Below are 19,714 nucleotides of genomic sequence, written 5' to 3'. Positions count from 1 at the left end.
TGTGTTGGGTGTGTCGTGTGTCTTGTCCTATGTGTTATGGTCCGTTCTATAATGTAGTGTGTGGTGTGGCGTGTGTGCTGTGCATTGTGGGTGCTGCTGTGTGTTGTGTGTGTTGTGTGTGTGTGTGTCTGTGTGTGTTGTCTGTGTTGTGTGTGTGTGTTGTTTGTGTGTGTGTGCGTGTTGTGTGTGTGTGTCTGTGTGTGTGTGTGTGTGTGTGTGTGTCTCTGTGTGTGTGTGTCTGTGTGTGTGTGTGTGTGTCGGTGTCTTGTGTGTGGTGTGGTCTGTGTTGTGTGGTGTCTGTGTGTGTGTGTCTCTGTGTGTGTTGTCTGGTGTGTTGTGGTGTGTGTCTGTGTCTCTGTGTGTGGTGTGTCTGTGTGTGGAGGGACATGACACCCACTGTTGGGGGGGGGGTCTTTGCACTCCCCCTCCTCGATGGTGACATCATCGATGGCGATGTCTCCCTCGATGCCGGCGCCCCGGACCCCCTCCATCACAACCTGACGGGGACAAGACAGGAAGCTAAGAGACTGCTGTTTCCTGTGGCCCCTTCACAATAAAAGCCAGCTGAAATGTGTCTCTTTATCTATTTGACTAGCACAGGAAATATTTATTTATACAGGTTCTGGGGTTAGGGGGGTCTGGGGTTAGGAGGATTTTGGGGTTAAGAGGGTTCTGGGTTAGGATTTGGGGGTTAGGACGGTTCTGGGGTCAGGAGGGTGCTGGGTTAGGTTTTGGGGGTTAGGACGGTTCTGGGGTTAGGGGGGCTCTGGGGTTAGAAGGGTTCTGGGGTCAGGAGGGTTCTGAGGTTAGGGGAGTTCTGAGGTTAGGGGGTTCCTTGGGGTAAGGGGTTAAGGGGGTTAAGACGGTTCTGGGTTAGGATTTGGGGGTTAGGACGGTTCTGGGGTCAGGGGGGTTTTTTCTGGGTTAGGTTCTGGGGTTAGAAGGGTTGGGGTTAGGGGGTTTCTGAGGTCAGGGGGTTCTGGGTTAGGTTTTGGGGGTTAGGACGGTTCTGGGGTTAGGGGGGCTCTGGGTTAGAAGGTTCTGGGGTTAGAAGGATTCTGGGTTAGGGGGGGTTCTGAGGTCAGGGGGGTTCTGGGTTAGGTTTTGGGTTAGGACGGTTTCTGGGTTAGGACTGGTTTCTGGGGTTAGGAAGGGTTCTGGGGTTAGAAGGGTTCTGGGGTTAGGGGGGGTTCTGGGGTCAAGGGGGTCTGGATTGTACCTGGAAGGCTGCGGCCGGGTGGATGTTGACCTTGGCTTGCCGCCACCGGTCTCCTTGGTTACCAACCAGAGTCCAGACTGAGGTGTCCGTCACCGGTGGACCTTTCTGATGCAGAAAGACGTTCAAAGATCCTGCAAACCCAAACGCATCATCAGAAATCCTGCAGACTCAAACGCATCGTCAGAAATCCTGCAGACTCAAACGCATCGTCAGAAATCCTGCAGACTCAAACGCATCGTCAGAAATCCTGCAGACTCAAACGCATCGTATATATATGTATACACACAGGTCCGGTAGCTGCAGACTCACCGATGTGCTTCCCGTACATGTGGTAGTAGAAGGAGAAGCAGTAGGGGACGGAGGAAGACGAGGAGGAAGACGAGGACGTCCTGGAGTTGGTGTTGAAGGTGGGGGACAGCAGCCGGGCCTTGTCCCCCTGCAGCCGCGGCCTCGACGTCTCGATGTACATGTAGAAACCTGACGGAGGACACAGTCTCAGGGTTACCCTCGAAATGACAGCTGGAGGGTGCAGCTTACTCACATTAAAGGGCCCATATTATTATTAAAGGGCCCATATTATTATTAAAGGGCCCATATTATTATTAAAGGGCCCATATTATTATTAAAGGGCCCATATTATTATTAAAGGGCCCATACTATTATTAAAGGGCCCATACTATTATTAAAGGGCCCATACTATTATTAAAGGACCATATTGTTATTAAAGGGCCCATACTATTATTAAAGGGCCCATATATTATTAAAGGGCCCATACTATTATTAAAGGGCCCATACTATTATTAAAGGGCCCATACTATTATTAAAGGGCCCATACTATTATTAAGGACCATATTGTTTATTAAAGGGCCCATACATTATTAAAGGGCCCATATTTATTAAAGGGCCATTATTATTAAAGGCCCATATTTTATTAAAGGCCCATACTATATAAAGGGCCCATACTATATATTAAAGGGCCCATACTATATTAAAGGCCCATACTATTATTTTAAAACCTATGTTTTAAGGGCCCATACTATTATTAAAGGAAACCCATATTTATTAAAGGGCCCATACTATTATTAAAGGGCCCAATATATTAAAGGGCCATATTATAAAAAAGGGGCCCATATTATTATAAAGGGCCCATATTATTTAAACCCTTTAAATTTAAAGGCCCATACTATTTTAAAAAGGGCCACTTATAAGGCCATTGTTATTAAAGGGCCCATATTATTATAAACCCCATACTATTATTAAAGGCCCATACTATTTAAAGGACCATATTGTTATTAAAGGGCCCATATTATTTTAAAAGGGGCCCCATACTATTATTAAAGGGCCCATACTATTATTAAAGGGCCCATACTATTATTAAAGACCATATTGTTATTAAAGGCCCATATTATTATTAAAGGCCCCATACTATTTAAGGCCCTACATTATTAAGGGAACCTATAGAAGGGCCACTATTTTAAAGGGCCCATACGATTATAAAGGGCCTAGTATTATTAAAGTCCCTACTATTATTAAAGGGCCCATTATTATTATTAAAGGCCCATATTATATTAAAGGGCCAATATATTATTAAAGGGCCCATACTATTATTAAAGGGCCCATTTATTATTAAAGGGCCCATACTATTATTAAAGGGCCCATACTTTTATTAAAGGGCCCATACTTTTATTAAAGGCCCAATTATTATTAGGCCATTATAAAGGGCCCATACTTAGGATTATTAAAGGCCCATATTATTATTAAAGGGCCCCATACTGTTATTAAAGGGCCCATACTATTATTAAAGGGCCCATATTATTAAAGGGCCCATTATTATTAAAGGGCCCATATATTATTAAAGGGGCCCATACATTATTAAAGGGCCCATACTATTATTAAGGGCCCATATGTTATTAAAGGGCCCATATTTTTATTAAAGGGCCCATACTATTATTAAAGGGCCCATACTATTATAAAGGCCCATATTGTTATTAAAGGGCCCATATTATATTAAAGGCCCCATACTATTATTAAGGGCCCATACTATTATTAAAGGACCCATACTTTTTATTAAAGGGCCCATATTTGTATTAAAAGGGCCCATATTATTATAAAGGGCCCATACTATTATTAAAGGGCCCATATTATTATTAAGGGCCCATACTATTTTTAAAAGGGGCCCATATATTATTAAGGGCCCATACTATTATTAAAGGGCCCATATATTATTAAAGGGCCCATACTTTTTATTAAGGGCCCATTATTATTATTAAAGGCCCATACTATTATTTAAAGGGCCCATATATTATTAAAGGGCCCATTTGTTATTAAAGGGCCCATATTATCATTAAAGGGCCCATACTATTATTAAAGGGCCCATACTATTATTAAAGGGCCCATACTATTATTAAAGGGCCCATACTATTATTAAAGGGCCCATACTATTATTAAAGGGCCCATACTATTATTAAAGGGCCCATATTATTATTAAAGGGCCCATATTATTATTAAAGGGCCCATACTATTATTAAAGGGCCCATATTGTTATTAAAGGGCCCATATTGTTATTAAAGGGCCCATATTGTTATTAAAGGGCCCATATTGTTATTAAAGGGCCCATACTATTATTAAAGGGCCCATATTATTATTAAAGGACCATATTATTATTAAAGGGCCCATACTATTATTAAAGGGCCCATATTATTATTAAAGGGCCCATACTATTATTAAAGGGCCCATATTATTATTAAAGGACCATATTATTATTAAAGGGCCCATACTATTATTAAAGGGCCCATATTATTATTTATTCAAATTATTAATCGTTATTATTATTTTAATATGATTTCGTAACCTTTGCCGATGGTTTTGATGTTTTCTCCACTTTTCAAATTTTTTGTCACTTTTTTTGGTATTTTTTTTTTAATGTGTTATCAAGGTTTTCTTGTGTTTTTATGTCACTTTTTAATATTATTTGTCACTTTTTTAAATACATTTTGGTAACCTTTGGCGATGGTTTTGATGTTTTCTTCACTTTTTTCCAGTTTTTGTATTTTTTTCCATCATTTGTCACTTGTCAATTTTTCAAATTATTTATTAATATAATTTAATAAGTTTTTACTTTGTTTTTGTAACTTTTTTCTAATTCTTTTGAATTCATCTGCTATGTCGTTTTAAATAAAGTTTTGCCCCCCCACCCTGCTTGGCGCCGGTGCGGTCGGTGCTCGGGCCCGTGTTGGGGGTGTACTTGGTGTCCCGCGTGGCGGCGCTGGTGACGCGTCCAATCAAAGTCGTCCGTCTTTGGTCCTGAGAGAAAAGACACAACGCCTCGTCCTCGAAGCCGCACTGGAACTCCCCTACACACCCACACACAAACACACACACCACCACAAAACAACACACACCCCACAAACACCACACACCCCCAAAACCAACAAGAAAGACACACACCCCACCCACCACACACTCACACACACCACACACCAGAGAACACACACACACACACAGAGACCACACCCCACACACACACACACACACAAAACACAACACACACACCACACACACACACCACACACACACCCGACCACACAACACACAACACACAAACCCCACACACCCCGACAGAAGAGACACACACACACCCCCCACACACACCACTACAACACACCACACAGACAGAGAACACACACACAAAACCCACCCCACACAGAGACCACACACACACACACACACCACACACACACACACACAACACCCACACACACACACAAGACACAAACACACAGACACAGACCACGACACACACACAAACGAGAAGACACACACACAACACACACACACACAGAGAGACCCCACACAAAAACAGAAAACACACACAGAGAGAGACACACCCAACACACACAGAGAACACAACACACACACACACACCACACAGAGACACACCACACAACCACACACACACACACAAACCACAAACAAACACACACACACACACACACACACAAAGGGCCACACACCCACACACACACACACAGAGAGACACACACAGAGAGACACACACACACACGACACAGACACACCCACAACAACCCCAAACACACCACACACACAGTATTTTGTATTAAACAACCAGTTGCGGGGGGGGGGGGGGGGGGGGGTTGATGAGGGAGGTCATATTTACTGAGATGCGGGTTAACGGGAGCTGAGGGGGGACAAAACACAAGAACTTGTTAGATCATCACGTTATGGAGGTTTTTATGGGGGGGGTATGTCTGTGTGTGTGTGCGTGATGTGTATGTGTCTGTGTGTGTATTGTGTTTGTGTTTGATGTGTATGTGTGTGTGTTGTGTATGTGTTGTTGTGTAGGTGTAGTGTGCGTGTTGTGTATGTGTGTGTTTCTGTGTGTATGATGTATGTGTGTGTTTTTGTTGTGTGTGTTTGTGTATGTTTTGTGTTGTGTGTTGTGTGGTATGTGTTTTGCGTGTATGTGTTGTGTGTGTATGTGTATGTGTGCGTGTATGGTATGTGTGCTGTATGTGTATGTGTATGTGTGTGTGTCTGTTGTATGAAATTTTTGGTGTGTGGTATGTGGTGTGTGGTGGTTTGTGTGTTGTGTGTGTGGGTTTCCTGCAGGCTCCACTGCGGGAGGAGGAGGTGTGTGAGTCCCAGCGTGTTAGCAGCGCTAGTTTGAGTTAGCGTTACAGATCGGGGACCCTGTGAAAAACCGGGGAGCTACACACACACACCCCACCACACCCCACACACACCAACACACACACACCCCACACACCACACCACACAAAAAACACAAACACCCCCACCCCCCCACACATCCACAGAGAAACAAACAGAGACACACTTCCCACACACCCACACACACACACGAAACACAAACAAAACACACGCGCCTCGCACACCACGCACCACTAATACACACACAAATAGAGAAACACCGCAGAAAAACACACACAGACACACACACACCCTACCGGTGTAGGTGAAGGTGCATGGTGTACCGGTGATGGTGCGTGTGTAGGTGACGGTGCGTGGCGTTCCGGTGTAGGTGATGGTGTGTGTAGGTGATGGTGTGTGTAGGTGATGGTGTGTGTAGGTGATGGTGCGTGGCGTACCGGTGTAGGTGAAGGTGTGTGGGTAGTGATGGGTGTGTAGGGATGGTGCGTGCGTACCGGTGTAGGTGATGGTGTTTTTAGGGGATAGTGTGTTGAGGTGATGGTGCGTGGCGTACCGGTGTAGGTGATGGTGTGTGTAGGTGATGGTGTGTGTAGGTGATGGTGTGTGGCGTACCGGTGTAGGTGATGGTGTGTGTAGGTGATGGTGTGTGTAGGTGATGGTGCGTGGCGTACCGGTGTAGGTGAAGGTGTGTGTAGGTAAAGATGTGTGTAGGTGACGGTGTGTAGGTGATGGTGCGTGGCGTACCGGTGTAGGTGATGGTGCGTTCCGTGGTGTCCCCCTCGCCGTAGCGGGTGATGGGGGTCAGGCGGACCAGGTAGGACGCCGGTTGGACCAGCTCCGTCAGGTTGTAGGTCAGCAGCTCCCCCTTCTGGATGTTCCCCTCCATGGAGATCTCCTGCTCCCACCACCGGGACTGGCTCATCTGAGAGACACACACACACACCACCACACACACACACACACCCACACACACACCACACCATACACATACACATACACATACACACACACCACACACACACACACACACACCACACACACGCAGACACACACACGCACACATACGCAACACACACACACGACACACACACACACGAGACCACACACACCACACACACACACACAAGCACACCACACGCACGCACACATACACACACACACAGAAACAGACACACACACACACACACACACACACACACATGCACACATGACACACACACTCAAACACAGAGACACACACACACACACACACACAGAGACACACACCACACACACAGAGCTTGTTTTGTTTATCTTGTTCGGCCCCCCCCCCCCCCCCCCCCATAAACCAGGGGTATGCCCCCAAAGGGTTTTTTCCCTAACAAAACATCAGGGTTTTTCAAATCTAAACTAAATCATTTTAAAAATTTTGGGGCTAATTTTGTGCGTTTGAGATAGTCCCCCCCCCCCCCCCCCGGGGAGATCAGATATGCGCTTTTAAGGACCCCCCCCCCCCCATGTAACCCCGACCTGTTCCCGAGTTGTGGCCAGTACCCGGAAGGCGTTGGGCTAAATCTGGGTCCATGGAGTGACCGAAGCCCCCGGGGCGGGTTCTGACGGGGCGGGGTAGTTCGTAGTAAAAACTCGGGGGGGGGCCTTCCTGGGGGGGGGGGGGGGGGGGGGGGGGTCAAACCGGGGGGGACTTTGTTTTATCAAATATTAGGCCTTTCCAGATCGGTATCGGCATTAAAAAATGGCCGATTTAAATTAAAAAAATCTGATGAATGAATATTTAAAAAATAAAAACGGAAGGTCACCAAAGTATGATGGTGGAGTGTCTGTCCCCCAGGGACTTACACGCCCCCTTTTGGTGGCGTGCATAGTTGTCCACAGAGGAGCTTACCGTCCCTTTAGTGATGGGTCGATATCTGCCCCAGGGAAAGCCTACAAGCCCCTGTTGTGAGGCTTTGCATGTTTCCACCAAGGACCTCAACAATCCCGGGGAGTGATGGCGTTGCAAGTTGTCCACCGGGGACGCTCTAAAAAGTCCCTGGGATGGTTTTTGCAAGTCGTCCCCCAAGGACCTCACAACCCGTAGTGTGGGTGCATGTTGCCCCCAGAGGACGTTACAACTCCCCGGTATGTGGCTTTTGCATGTCTGCCCACCAAGGACGCTACACGTCCGGTTGTGAGGCGTTGTAGCGTCCACCAGGGGACGCTTACAAGCCCCTTTTTGTGATGGCGGATATCTGCCACCAGAGGGAGCCTAAAAAGTCCCTTTTATGAGGGGTTGCAGTGTCCCCAGAGGCGCTCTACAACGTCCTTTTGGGGACCAGTTTTTTTGTTGCTGCCGGGGGGCTTGTTCCTGTCTGATGTGAGCTGTCTCTTCCCCCAGCGGCTGGGGCGCTGGCCAAACCCCGATTACAAAAACTTTCGACCCCGAAAAATATCCATCCGAGTTACCCCCACCCCCCCCCGGGCGTCCGTGCTCGCGCCGGGGGTTAAAGGATTTTAAGCCGCGGAGGTTACGAAAAGAATTAAGGCTCTCGGGCGCTGCCCCGGGGGATCATACTCCATGTCTCCTATCCTAAAACCCCCCCCAAACACCCGGACTCACTCCCCGTTGTGGAAACATAGAATAGGACATTTGACATTGGGACATGTGGACATAAATACATAAAAGACATACAGACATATGTCCATAGTATGTCCCTATGTCCACATGTCTATATGGACATATAGACATAGCCCTATGCTATATGTACATAGACACATGGCCCATATTATCATATGGTCCATATGGACATAGTCATAAATGACATACATATGTCCAATATGTCTATGTCCACATGTCATATATGGACATTAGACATATGTCCCTATTGCATATGTCTTATGTCCCACATGTCCATATCTCTATGTGTCCATATGGACAGATGTCTAAATGGACATATGTCTATATGTCCATTTAGACATTGTCCCTATGTCCACATGTCCATATATCTATATGTCCACATGTCCATATATCTATGTGTCCATATGGACAGATGTCTAAATGGACATATGTCTATATGTCCTAGAATCCTGTCCTATGTCCATATGTCTTCATATTCATTGTCTATATGTCCATATGAGGCATGGAGGATGTCTAAATGCAGAGAGTTAAGTGTTATTAGATGTCTTATTCATTGTCTTATTCTGTTACCAGGAGGAGGAATTAATGGGAGAGAAAGTGAATTATGATAATGATAAATATATGTGGAATGATGAATGAATGGATGAATGGATGGATGAATGGATGAATGAATGGATGGTTTGAATGGATGAATGGATGAATGAATGGATGGAATAGAATGGATGAATGATGGATGAATGGATGAATGAATGGATGGATCAATGAATGGATGAATGGATGGATGAATGGATGATGAATGGATGAATGGATGAAGGATGAATGATGGATAATGAATGGATGAATGGATTAATGAATGGTTTGAATGGATGGATGAAGGATATGAATGAAGGATGGATGCATGGTTTGAATGAATGAGATGATGGATGAATGGATGAATGAATGGATGAATGGATGGATGAATGGATGAATGAATGGATGAATGGATGGATGCATGGATGAATGGATGAATGAATGGATGGATGAATGGATGAATGAATGGATGAATGGATGGATGAATGGATGGATGAATGGATGAATGAATGGATGAATGGATGAATGGATGAATGAATGGATGGATGGATGGATAATGAATGGATGGATGCATGGATGAATGGATGGATGAATGGATGGATGAATGGATGGATGCATGGATGGATGCATGGATGAATGGATGGATGCATGGATGAATGGATGAATGAATGGATGGATGGATGAATGAATGGATGGATGCATGGATGAATGGATGAATGAATGGATGGATGAATGGATGAATGAATGAATGGATGAATGGATGGATGAATGGATGAATGAATGGATGAATGGATGAATGAATGGATTGAATGATGGATGAATGGATGAATGAATGGATGAATGGATGGATGAATGGATGAATGGATGAATGGATGAATGAATGGATGAATGAATGGATGAATGGATGGATGAATGGATGGATGCATGGATGAATGGATGAATGGATGAATGGATGAATCCTGCAGATGGAACCAGCTCAGAGGTCCCGATAGACCTTTACTTTGAAATGTGTCTCCAGGAAGTAGACGCAAGTTCAAGTCCCAAGTCATCTACCCAAGTTATGAGTAATTATGTTTCAAGTAGTTCAGGTCTTCAGTCTCCAGTCACTCAAGTCCCCCATGGGTACTCTGGAGGACTGCAGGGGGTACGTGCCCCCCTAGTGGTACTCTGGAGGACTGCAGGGGGTACGTGCCCCCCTAGTGGTACTCTGGAGGACTGCAGGGGGTACGTGTCCCCCTAGTGGTACTCTGGAGGACTGCAGGGGGTACGTGCCCCCCTAATGGTACCCTCCCTCCCTCCCTCCCTCCTTCCTTCCTTGCATGCTTTTTTCCTTCCCTCCCTCCTTCCTTTTTTCCTTCCCTCCTCCTTCCTTCCCTCCCCCCTTCCTTTTTTCCTTCCCCCCTCCCTCCCTCCTTCTCTCCTTCCTCCTTCCCTCATTCCCTCCGTCCCTCGCTTCTTCCTTTTTTCCCTCCTTCCCTCTTCCTTCCCTCCCTCCCTCCCTCCGTCCCTCCATCCATCTTCCTTCCTTCCCTCTTCCTTCCCTCTTCCTTCCCTCCCACTTTCCTTTTTTCCTTCCCCCCTCCCTCCCTCCTTCTCTCCTTCCTCTTCCCTCGTCCTCCTTCCTTCCTTTTTCCTTCCATCCTTCCTTCCTCCCTCTTCCATTCCCTTCCCTCACCTCCCTCCTCCTCCCTAATGGCCCAGTATTACAGTCCCTTACTGTAATTGCCTTTGTCCCGTCTCCCCGTCTCACCTGTGACCAGGAAGGTGCAGCGGCCGGCGCCGGCCCGTTGCTGATGTCACAGGTGTACTCCCCGTAGCCCTCCCGGTTCAGGGCCTTGACCAGGTAGGCGGTGTCGTCGCGGTCGGGGGGGAGCTGCCCCACGGTGAGCAGCCGGGCGCCCAGCTTCCACTCGTAGTGCAGCAGCCGCGCCGGGTGGGCTCGCAGCAGCCGGCACGACAGGCTGAAGGCCCGGCCCAGGGCCTGGCGGACCTCGGTGAACACGGGCTCCACCACGGGGGGGACTGTCTCCCACACACACACACCACACACACACACAGAGACACACACACACCCCACACAGAGACACACACACCCCACACACACGAGACACACACACACACACACACACACACACACGTACACACACACAGAGACACACACACACACACACACACACACCACACACAGACACAGAGACACACACAACACACACACACAGAGACCACACACACACACACACACACAGAGACACACACACACACACACACAGAGCACACAGAGACACACACACACACACACACACACACAGAGAGACACCCAAAACACACACACACACAGAGACACACACACATAGAGAGAGACACACACACACACACACACACACAGAGACACACACACACACACACACACACACACACACACACCCAAAAGACACAGAGACACACACACACATAGAGAGAGACCCCACCACACACACACACACACACACACACACACACACACAGAAACACACGCACACAGGAGACTATTATCATGTGTTGAACAATAGGCACAGGTTACAGTCTGTGTAACCTGTGTAACTAATCAGATTTTCCTAAAAACAAAGACATACCCCAAACAAAACACACCACACCCCCACCCACCACCCCACACAACCCAAGGTCTGACCTAGGGCGAGGGCAAGGGAGTGAGGGGAGGGGGAAAAGGGGAAAATGGATAAAAAAAGAAAAGGAGGAGGTAAAAAAAAAAGGGGGGTAGGAGGGAGCTAGGGGGGAGACAGGGGGGAAGAGGATGGGGAGAGAGTAGGAGCGAGGAGGTTTTGATCCGTTTTCACATTTTGAATTTGTTTATCCCACTCGCGGAGCCGTGCCTAGAACACCTTTACCCATTTAAAAATACATATTGTTTGAAAAAAAAACGAGACTCCTGCCCTAAAAACCAGGGGCAGTGTCCCCCAAAACCCCCTGAGTCTCTATAACCACATTACGACGCCCCTGGGGAGGATGGCCCCGGCGCCGCACCGTGGGTTTGATTTTTCAACTTTTTGGGGCTGCATCCTGTCTCGCCTAATCCCAAGCCAAAAACGCGAGGGTAAGTGCAAAATAAACTCAAGAAACTCTTAGAGCTCATTTTGAAAGTCCTCGAAAGTTTTATCTCCGAGCTTCCCCAGGGACCGATTTGTTGAGAAATTAGCCGACCCCTTTAAAGGGGGAAAATTCTTAGAATAAAACTCTCACCAAACCCACCAGACCCATGAATTTCATACTTTTAGGTTTGAGCCTATCCCCCCAGATCCATTAAAAAATCACAAATTTTTAGCGGTATAGAGATATATTCCCCCGACTCCTTAAATATCACTCTTTAGAGGTTTTAAGGCACATTTCTCCCCAGCTCAGAAAAATCAACTTTTAAGCGTGTTAGAGCGCATATTCCCCAACTCCGTAAAAATCACTATTTTTAGTGTGTAAAAGGCAGCATATCCCACCGACCCAGTAAAAAACCCCTACTTTTAGATTATAGAGCGCATACTCCACCAGATCCATGAAAATAACAACTTTAGCGTTGTAGAGCAGCAATCCCACCAGACCCTTTTAAATAATCCCCTTTTTTAGCGTGTTTCACGAATCTCCACCGCCCTCCTTAAATAATCACTCTTTTAGCGGTATGAGCTGGCTTCCCTTTGTAAAAACAAAAAGGGTTTGTTCGGGTTTGCTCTTGACCAGCATTATTCTCATGTTATTTATCTCGGTATTTCATAAAAATTGGGGCTAATTTAGCCCTGCCCCTTCTTTTGGCGATTTTGTGACCGTAAATCATTGGGTTTTTTAAAGTAAATACGCTTGATGATTTAAACTTTTTGCCCTTTTAAAAAAATTGGTCCAACACTAATCCTGGTTTTGCTATCTTGATCCGGCTTAAAAAAGGGACACGATTTAAAATTTTTAAACAGGCAAAATGTTTTTCGTCAGGAAAGCTACCAGGGGGGTGGTGTACTATGTATGTAAGGTTATCGAAATTTGTGTTCTTTAAGTCAGCCCAAAACAAATTCTACTGGTACAAAGCTTAGGTTTTTCAAATTTTCTTTCTGTTGCTTTTTGCATAGAGACCTTCACTCCATTTTTCTGCACTCCCCTTTTTAGTCACTCATAGCCCATACATATCATCGATTTTGTCCTATGGGGTCTGAACGGGGATTGATAACCCCCAATCAGTTTTGCAACAATTGATGCCAATCTTATCAGATAATTGAGCCACCAGACCAAACCCAAAAATTTTCTTCCCACACTGATTGCCCTTTATTTTGACACAATCCATCTTTTATCAGGGGGATTTTTTCAGTAAAAATGATCTTTTCGCTATTGCATTATACGTTCTGGTTTTATTAAAAAGGCCCCGAAATTTGAAACCCGGCTTTTAAAATCTGTATGCAGCTTTTTCCAGATTTGGGGTTGTGTCCTGGCAAAATTTAAAATTCCCTTTTCCCCCCTTTGGGGAGGAGGGTTTTTTTTAAAAACACTTTCGTCTGATTTGAGAAAAAGCCCTCAAAAAAAAATTGAAAAAAAAATCGATATAGTCCCGGGGTTTTTCCAAAAGCCGGGCCCGAGATTATTCATCAAAAAATTGCCCCGGGGAGAAAGGGCCCCGCACTACCCAACTCCCAACTGTGGCCTTCCGTCAATGCAGAAATAAAAAACGGGCTTCAAAATGCCAAAATTTTGTTTTTTAAAGAAAAAATCCCCACATGGGCCTGACAGGGCATTTGGAACACATAAGGTAAGGAAAAATAAGGGTTTTTCCCCCCCGTTTCCCATTTTCTTGTTTTTTAAATGTAAAAAATTTTTACTGGAAAAATTTCCGGGATGGTTTACTTAAACCCACTTTAAAATAAAACCCTTCGTTTAATGTCAAACCCAAATTCGTTAAATAACATTCAGATAAACTGCGCGAGACAACCTTTCCTCAAGAATGGTCCCTTTTATTCCTCTTTCCCCTTAAAGTCCGGTGAACTCCCAAGTAAAAAACAATCTGGGCCTTGTGGGTTTGCCCCAGGGTTTTTAAAGCGCATCCCACATTCTGCGCCCCCGCCCAAGATCTTTAACATGCCCCTACAGCTCTCTTTTTCCCCTACTGCGGAAACCAATAATCTCTCCCTTTTTAAAAGGGGTTTTTCTGAATCTGCCCTAACTGTTATCGACCAAATTTCTATCCCCCATGTCTGCCAAAGTTCTGGAGAGCCGACAAAAACAGTTAAAAAGATTTTCCGAAAAAAAGCAATAAATTTGAAGCAATTTGGTTTTCGGGCGGGGCATGGTGATAAAAAAACCACCACAAAGGGCCTTGGGGAGTAATTACACATTTAAAACAAAAAATCTGTATTGCCCCTTTATGACCCTTCAAGGCCCTTTTACTCTGTTTACTAGATCCTTTAAAAAAGTTTTCCGTTTGGCCGTCCTCCCTAGCTGTGACGGTTTGCCAATTCCACCAACCGGCAACAATTTAAGGTTGAAAATATTAGTCAACCACTTTTTATCTAAAGGGCCTCAGGCTTCTTGGGCCCAACCCTTTTTTTTATCACATCAAAAGAAAGCCCCGAGCTTTTGGAACCCCTCGGATTCATCTTATGGAGATGATACCCTTTGTCTCATTGTTCCCCTCTCAATCTGCGGCTTTTGTCTTAAAATCACTTTACCAATTAAACAGTTCTTTGATAAAACTCCAACCCCCTATTAAAATAAGACAAAATTTCCTTTTGCCGAAAAAACCCACACCAGACCCACCCACAAACACCCTTTGAAATTGGCTTTTGGGGTCGTCAATAAAAATAAAAATCTAGGTATTGGTTTGGGTTCATCTCGTCCCTTCAAAAACCATCAAAACCCTTCCAAGCAAAAAATCAAGTAGACTACCTTTCTTTTCCTAATAAACTTCCCTTTTTCTGCTACCAAACACCTTTTTAAAATGAAAATAATGCCATTTTTTGGTGAATTATTTTTCAAAAAGGCCCCAAACCGCCCTAAAAAAATTGACAATTACCATTGCCCCTTCGTTTTTTCTACTAATGCACCCTTTCACCTCTCTTGTCCTGTACAACCGGGGGGATGGCCCTCCTTTAAAAACCCTCACATCACTGGGGTTTTTTTTTTTATTACAAAACGATCCTGGCAAAAACCCCCCCCTATTTTTTACTCCTTCAGCCCTTCATAAAACTATCACAAGATCGGTAATTTATTAAATTTTGTACCCCTCCCACCTCACTACCTTGGAGGAATGCCTTTCCCCTTTGCCGCATACATGAGGAATACCACAAAATACCCGAACTACACTCTGTCCCCGTCTCCACCTTAAGCAAAAACCCCCAAATACATTGTTTGACTCTGTTCCCGCGACAAACATGAAACCTATTTATAACCATTTTAAACTTTATTTTTTTCTTCTTCGTTGAGTCTTTTTTTTTTCAGTCGCTTTTTTCTAGTTCATGGTTTGACTAGTAAAGTTTCAATTTTTTATTTCCTTTTTTTTAGTTGCTTTTCTATGTGTCGTTTTGACTAGTAAAATGTACAGATGTTCATTCTTTTCTGTAGCCTCTTGCCCGGTCATGTTTGTAAATGAAATTGGTTTCAACGTTACCCGGATAATAAAGGTTTTAAAAAAAAAAATAAAAAGACGCTACCCCCAACTCCCTGAAAATCCTATTTCGTGTTAAAACGCATATCCCACCAACCCCTGTAAAAAACACTACTTTTGCGTGTATAGCCCTATCTCCACCAGACTCCCGTAAAAATCATACTTTTTGCGTGTATAGGGACAACTCCACCAATCCTGTAAATAAACCCTACTTTGGGTGGATGAGCCCAAATCCCACCAACTTCAATACCCGTACTAAAGCTTTTTTGTGTATTGGTTGTGTTTGCTGTGTATTTTTGGTTTTTTGTTGTGCGATTGTGTATTTGACAGTGTTGTTCCGTTTGTGTATTTCTATTTTCTTATTTCAGCTAATCCACCTTAAACTGCCCCGCTGAATCTTTTAGAGTTTTTTGCCGGGAAAACACCTTAAGAAACATGTTTCTCAAAAAAAGTTAAACAAAAAACTAACGAGCCACTTTTCCCATCTCCTGCGCCTAATTTCTAACCCTTGAACTAATGTGTGTTGGGGGTGTTTTTTGTCGTCTTTGGGGGTTTTGTTGTTTCTATTTTTGCTGCTTGCGCGTGTTCTTTTCGTGTGTTTCTGTCTTCGTCCTTTTTTGTGCTGCTTTGCATGTGCTTGTATGAGGGGCGCTGTCCCCTGTGTTGTCGGTGCGTTCGTCTGTGTCTTCGTCTTTTGTTTTTTGTTTCTTTGTGCGGCGTGTTAGTGTTGGTGTGTGGTTTTTTTTGTGTTTTGTTGCTGGGTCGCTTGTTTTCCTTCCCCGCCTGTTGGGGCTCGTGCGTGTGGTGTGTCGCGTGTGTGTCTGCCTTTTGCTGTCTGTGTTGTGTGTGTGTGTGTGTGTGTTTTTTGGGTTTTGTGTTGTTACCCCCCACTGCCCACCACGGATCAGCCCCCGGGCTTGACGTTGAATCCGTTGTATTGGCTCGCCGGCAGCGGTAGTCCCCTCATCTCCCCCGTCCTTGCGACCCCGGGACGCCTCACTCTCCTCTCTCCGAGCCGGGGGCATAAACCTCCCCGCCCCCCCCCCTCCCCACCCGGCCACGGGATATGGGTTTGGGTTTCCCTAAAACCCAAAAACTGCGGTCCCGTGTCGCCCTCCTGACGTAGGGAACGCCCCCGGGGGACGCTCACTCTGGGGAACCCCCCAACCCACCAACCCATGTAAATAATCACTACTTTTAGCATTATAACCGCTTCTCCCCAGACTCCTGAAAAATACTACTTTTAGCGGTATAGAGCAGCATATCCCCCCAACCCCATGTAAATTCACTACTTTTAGCGTTATAGAGCAGCATATCCCACCAACCCCAATAATAATCCTCTTTTAGCGGGGAAAGCAGCATTCCCCCGACCCCATGTAAATAATACTATTTTTACGGTATACAGCATATCTCCACCAATCCATGAAATAATCATATTTTAATGTAAAACCATATCTCCCCCAACTCCATTAATATCCTACTTTTAGCGTGTATAGGCACTATCCCACCAACTCCGTAAATAACCTATTTTTCGTGTATAGAGCCTACTCCCCCAACCCCAGAAAAATAATCCACCTTTCGTGTTAACGCATTCCCCCCAAACTCCTGAAAATAACTACTTTTAGCGTGTATAGAGCAGCTATTCCCCCAACTCCATGAAAAAAATCCTACTTTAGCTGATGAGACTTCTCCCCAACCCTGTCAAAATCACTACTTTTAGTGGTAAAAAAGTTTATTTAATATTTTATATATAATATATATTTTTAAAAGACTACCTGGGGAGATGTTACGTCGATGCTGTCTCCGCGTTCCTCCTTTCCTCCGACCCCACGCAGGTACGTGCCGAATCGGGAACTTGGGTCTGATTCGGGGTTGTGGTCCCCGGGCTGACCCGGTGCCCGTGTGGGTATGACCACCGCTGGGACTCCTATTGGCCGGCCGTTCTTACCCGGCGAATGCGCCCTCGGTGGCGGGGGCCTCCACCTGCACCGCCGAAAACCCAGCTTCACTTCTGGCTAAACAATTTTGGGGATTTTTTTTTTACCTACCCCTGCCCCTCACTAGCTTCTCCAACTTTTACTTTTTTTGAGCTTTTTTTGCCCGGGTTTTTCCTTTTTTTACGTAGACTATCTTCCAAGTTTTAAAGGGTTTTTAAATCTTGTGTCTTTTTTTTTGCTTTTTTTGGGTTTTCGCCCAAAACCTTACTATCTCCTTTTTCTTTGTTTGTAATCTTTTTTGGTTGTTACATATAAGCTATAAGACATTGCAAAAACGTTTAATGGATGATTCTTATCCATGTAGATCACTATTCAATAAACGAATACGTACCATCATACGCCCCATATTCTTATATCTCTTGTATAACAAATTGACGTATTGTGTATAATGTTTAAACTATATAATCATAAAAGATATATGATCTACCTTTACCTTTATTACTATAATAATTGATATAACTAAATAGATATATATTCTATAGATATATACTCTGTATGATATATCATCTATAACTTATATCTATTATATCTATAGATATATAGATCTATAATAATTATATATTACTAGATATATATCTCTATATCTATAGATATATATCTATAATATTCTTAATATATCATATAGATATATAATAGATATATATCTCATAATCTAGATATCTTCATAGATCATATATATATTCATATATATCTATAGATATATATATAATATATATCTATATATAGATATCTATCTATATATTACTATATACTATAGTATATATATATAGATAATATATTCTGATCTTATATATAGATCTATATCTAATATATTATATCTGATAAATATAGCTATATATCTAATAATGTATTATATATATATCTATCATAGTATAATTAGTGATATATCTAATATCATATCTAATATATATATAATGATATCTATATCATAGATATTATCATAGATATACTCTATATATATATCTATATAGTAATTATAATTATATAGATATATATATATTATATAATTATCGATATATATCTATAATATAAATATATATCTATATATATACTAGATATAATCTATAGTATATAATATCATCTCTAGATAATATCATAGATATAATAGATATATATAATTAAGATATTATATAATCTATAATCTATAATATATAATATATAGAGATAATATCATATAGATATCTGATATATATATATATTCATATATAGATAGTATAGATATATACTATAATCTATACATAGATATCGCATGAATAGATATATGATCTATAGATATATAGATATAGATATATATAAAGATACACCCACATACAGTATATAATATAGGCCTACACATATTCACGTAACCATAAATAATATATGTGTGTGTGTGTGTGATTGTGTGTGGTGTGTGTGTGTGATTGTGGTGATTGTGTGTGTGTGTGTCTGTGTTTTGTGTCTCTGTGTGTGTGTGTGTGTCGGGTGTGTGTGGTGTGTGTGTGTGTGTTCTGTGTGTGTGAGTGGGGTGTGTGTGTGTCTGTGTGTGTCAGTTGTGTGTGTGTGTGTGGTGTGTGTGTGTGTGTCTGTGTGTGGTGATTGTGTGGGTGTGTTGTGTGGATTGTGTGATTGTGTGTGTGTGTGTCTGTGTGTGTGGGTCTCTGTGGTGTGTGTGGTCTGTGTGTGTGTGTGTGTGTGTGTGTGTCTGTGTGTGTGAGTGTGGTGTGTGTGTGTGTCTGTGTGTGTCAGTGTGTGTGTGTGTGGTGTGGTGTGTGTGTGTGTCTGTGTGTGTGTAGTGTGTGTGTGAGTGTGTCTGTGTGTGTGTGTGGAGTGTGTGTGTGGGTGGGTTGTGTGTGTGTGGTTTGTGTGTGTGTTGTGTCTGTGTGTGTGTGTGTGTGTGTGGTGTGTGTTGGTGTGTCTGTGTGTGTGAGTGTGTGTGTGGTGTGGTCTGTTTTGTGTGTGTGTGGTTTGGTGGGGTGTGTTGTGTGTGGTGTGTGTGTGTGTGTGTGGTGTTTGTGGTTGTT

The 19,714-nt window shown here is 43.8% G+C and overlaps 1 protein-coding gene across 1 annotated transcript; it reads right to left on the bottom strand.

Annotated features, from left to right (window-relative positions):
- Positions 1-377: 377 nt before the first annotated feature.
- Positions 378-18,060, bottom strand: LOC116669768 (MAM domain-containing glycosylphosphatidylinositol anchor protein 2-like; the record flags this gene model as incomplete). Its single annotated transcript, XM_032499804.1, is given in 12 exon segments — positions 378-497; positions 1,220-1,350; positions 1,529-1,696; positions 4,414-4,486; positions 4,488-4,514; positions 4,517-4,572; positions 5,397-5,417; positions 6,653-6,835; positions 10,843-10,878; positions 10,881-11,118; positions 17,493-17,732; positions 18,046-18,060. Coding segments are annotated over 12 exon segments (1,308 nt in total), but the record flags the coding sequence as incomplete, so codon positions are not given.
- Between the last annotated feature and the right edge of the window lie 1,654 nt (positions 18,061-19,714).

This window comes from Etheostoma spectabile, chromosome 20 (genome assembly GCF_008692095.1).
Source record: "Etheostoma spectabile isolate EspeVRDwgs_2016 chromosome 20, UIUC_Espe_1.0, whole genome shotgun sequence".
Taxonomy (NCBI): Eukaryota; Metazoa; Chordata; class Actinopteri; order Perciformes; family Percidae; genus Etheostoma; species Etheostoma spectabile.
The sequence above is the reverse complement of the archived record's forward strand: the minus strand, read 5'-3'. Positions and strand labels throughout refer to the sequence as shown.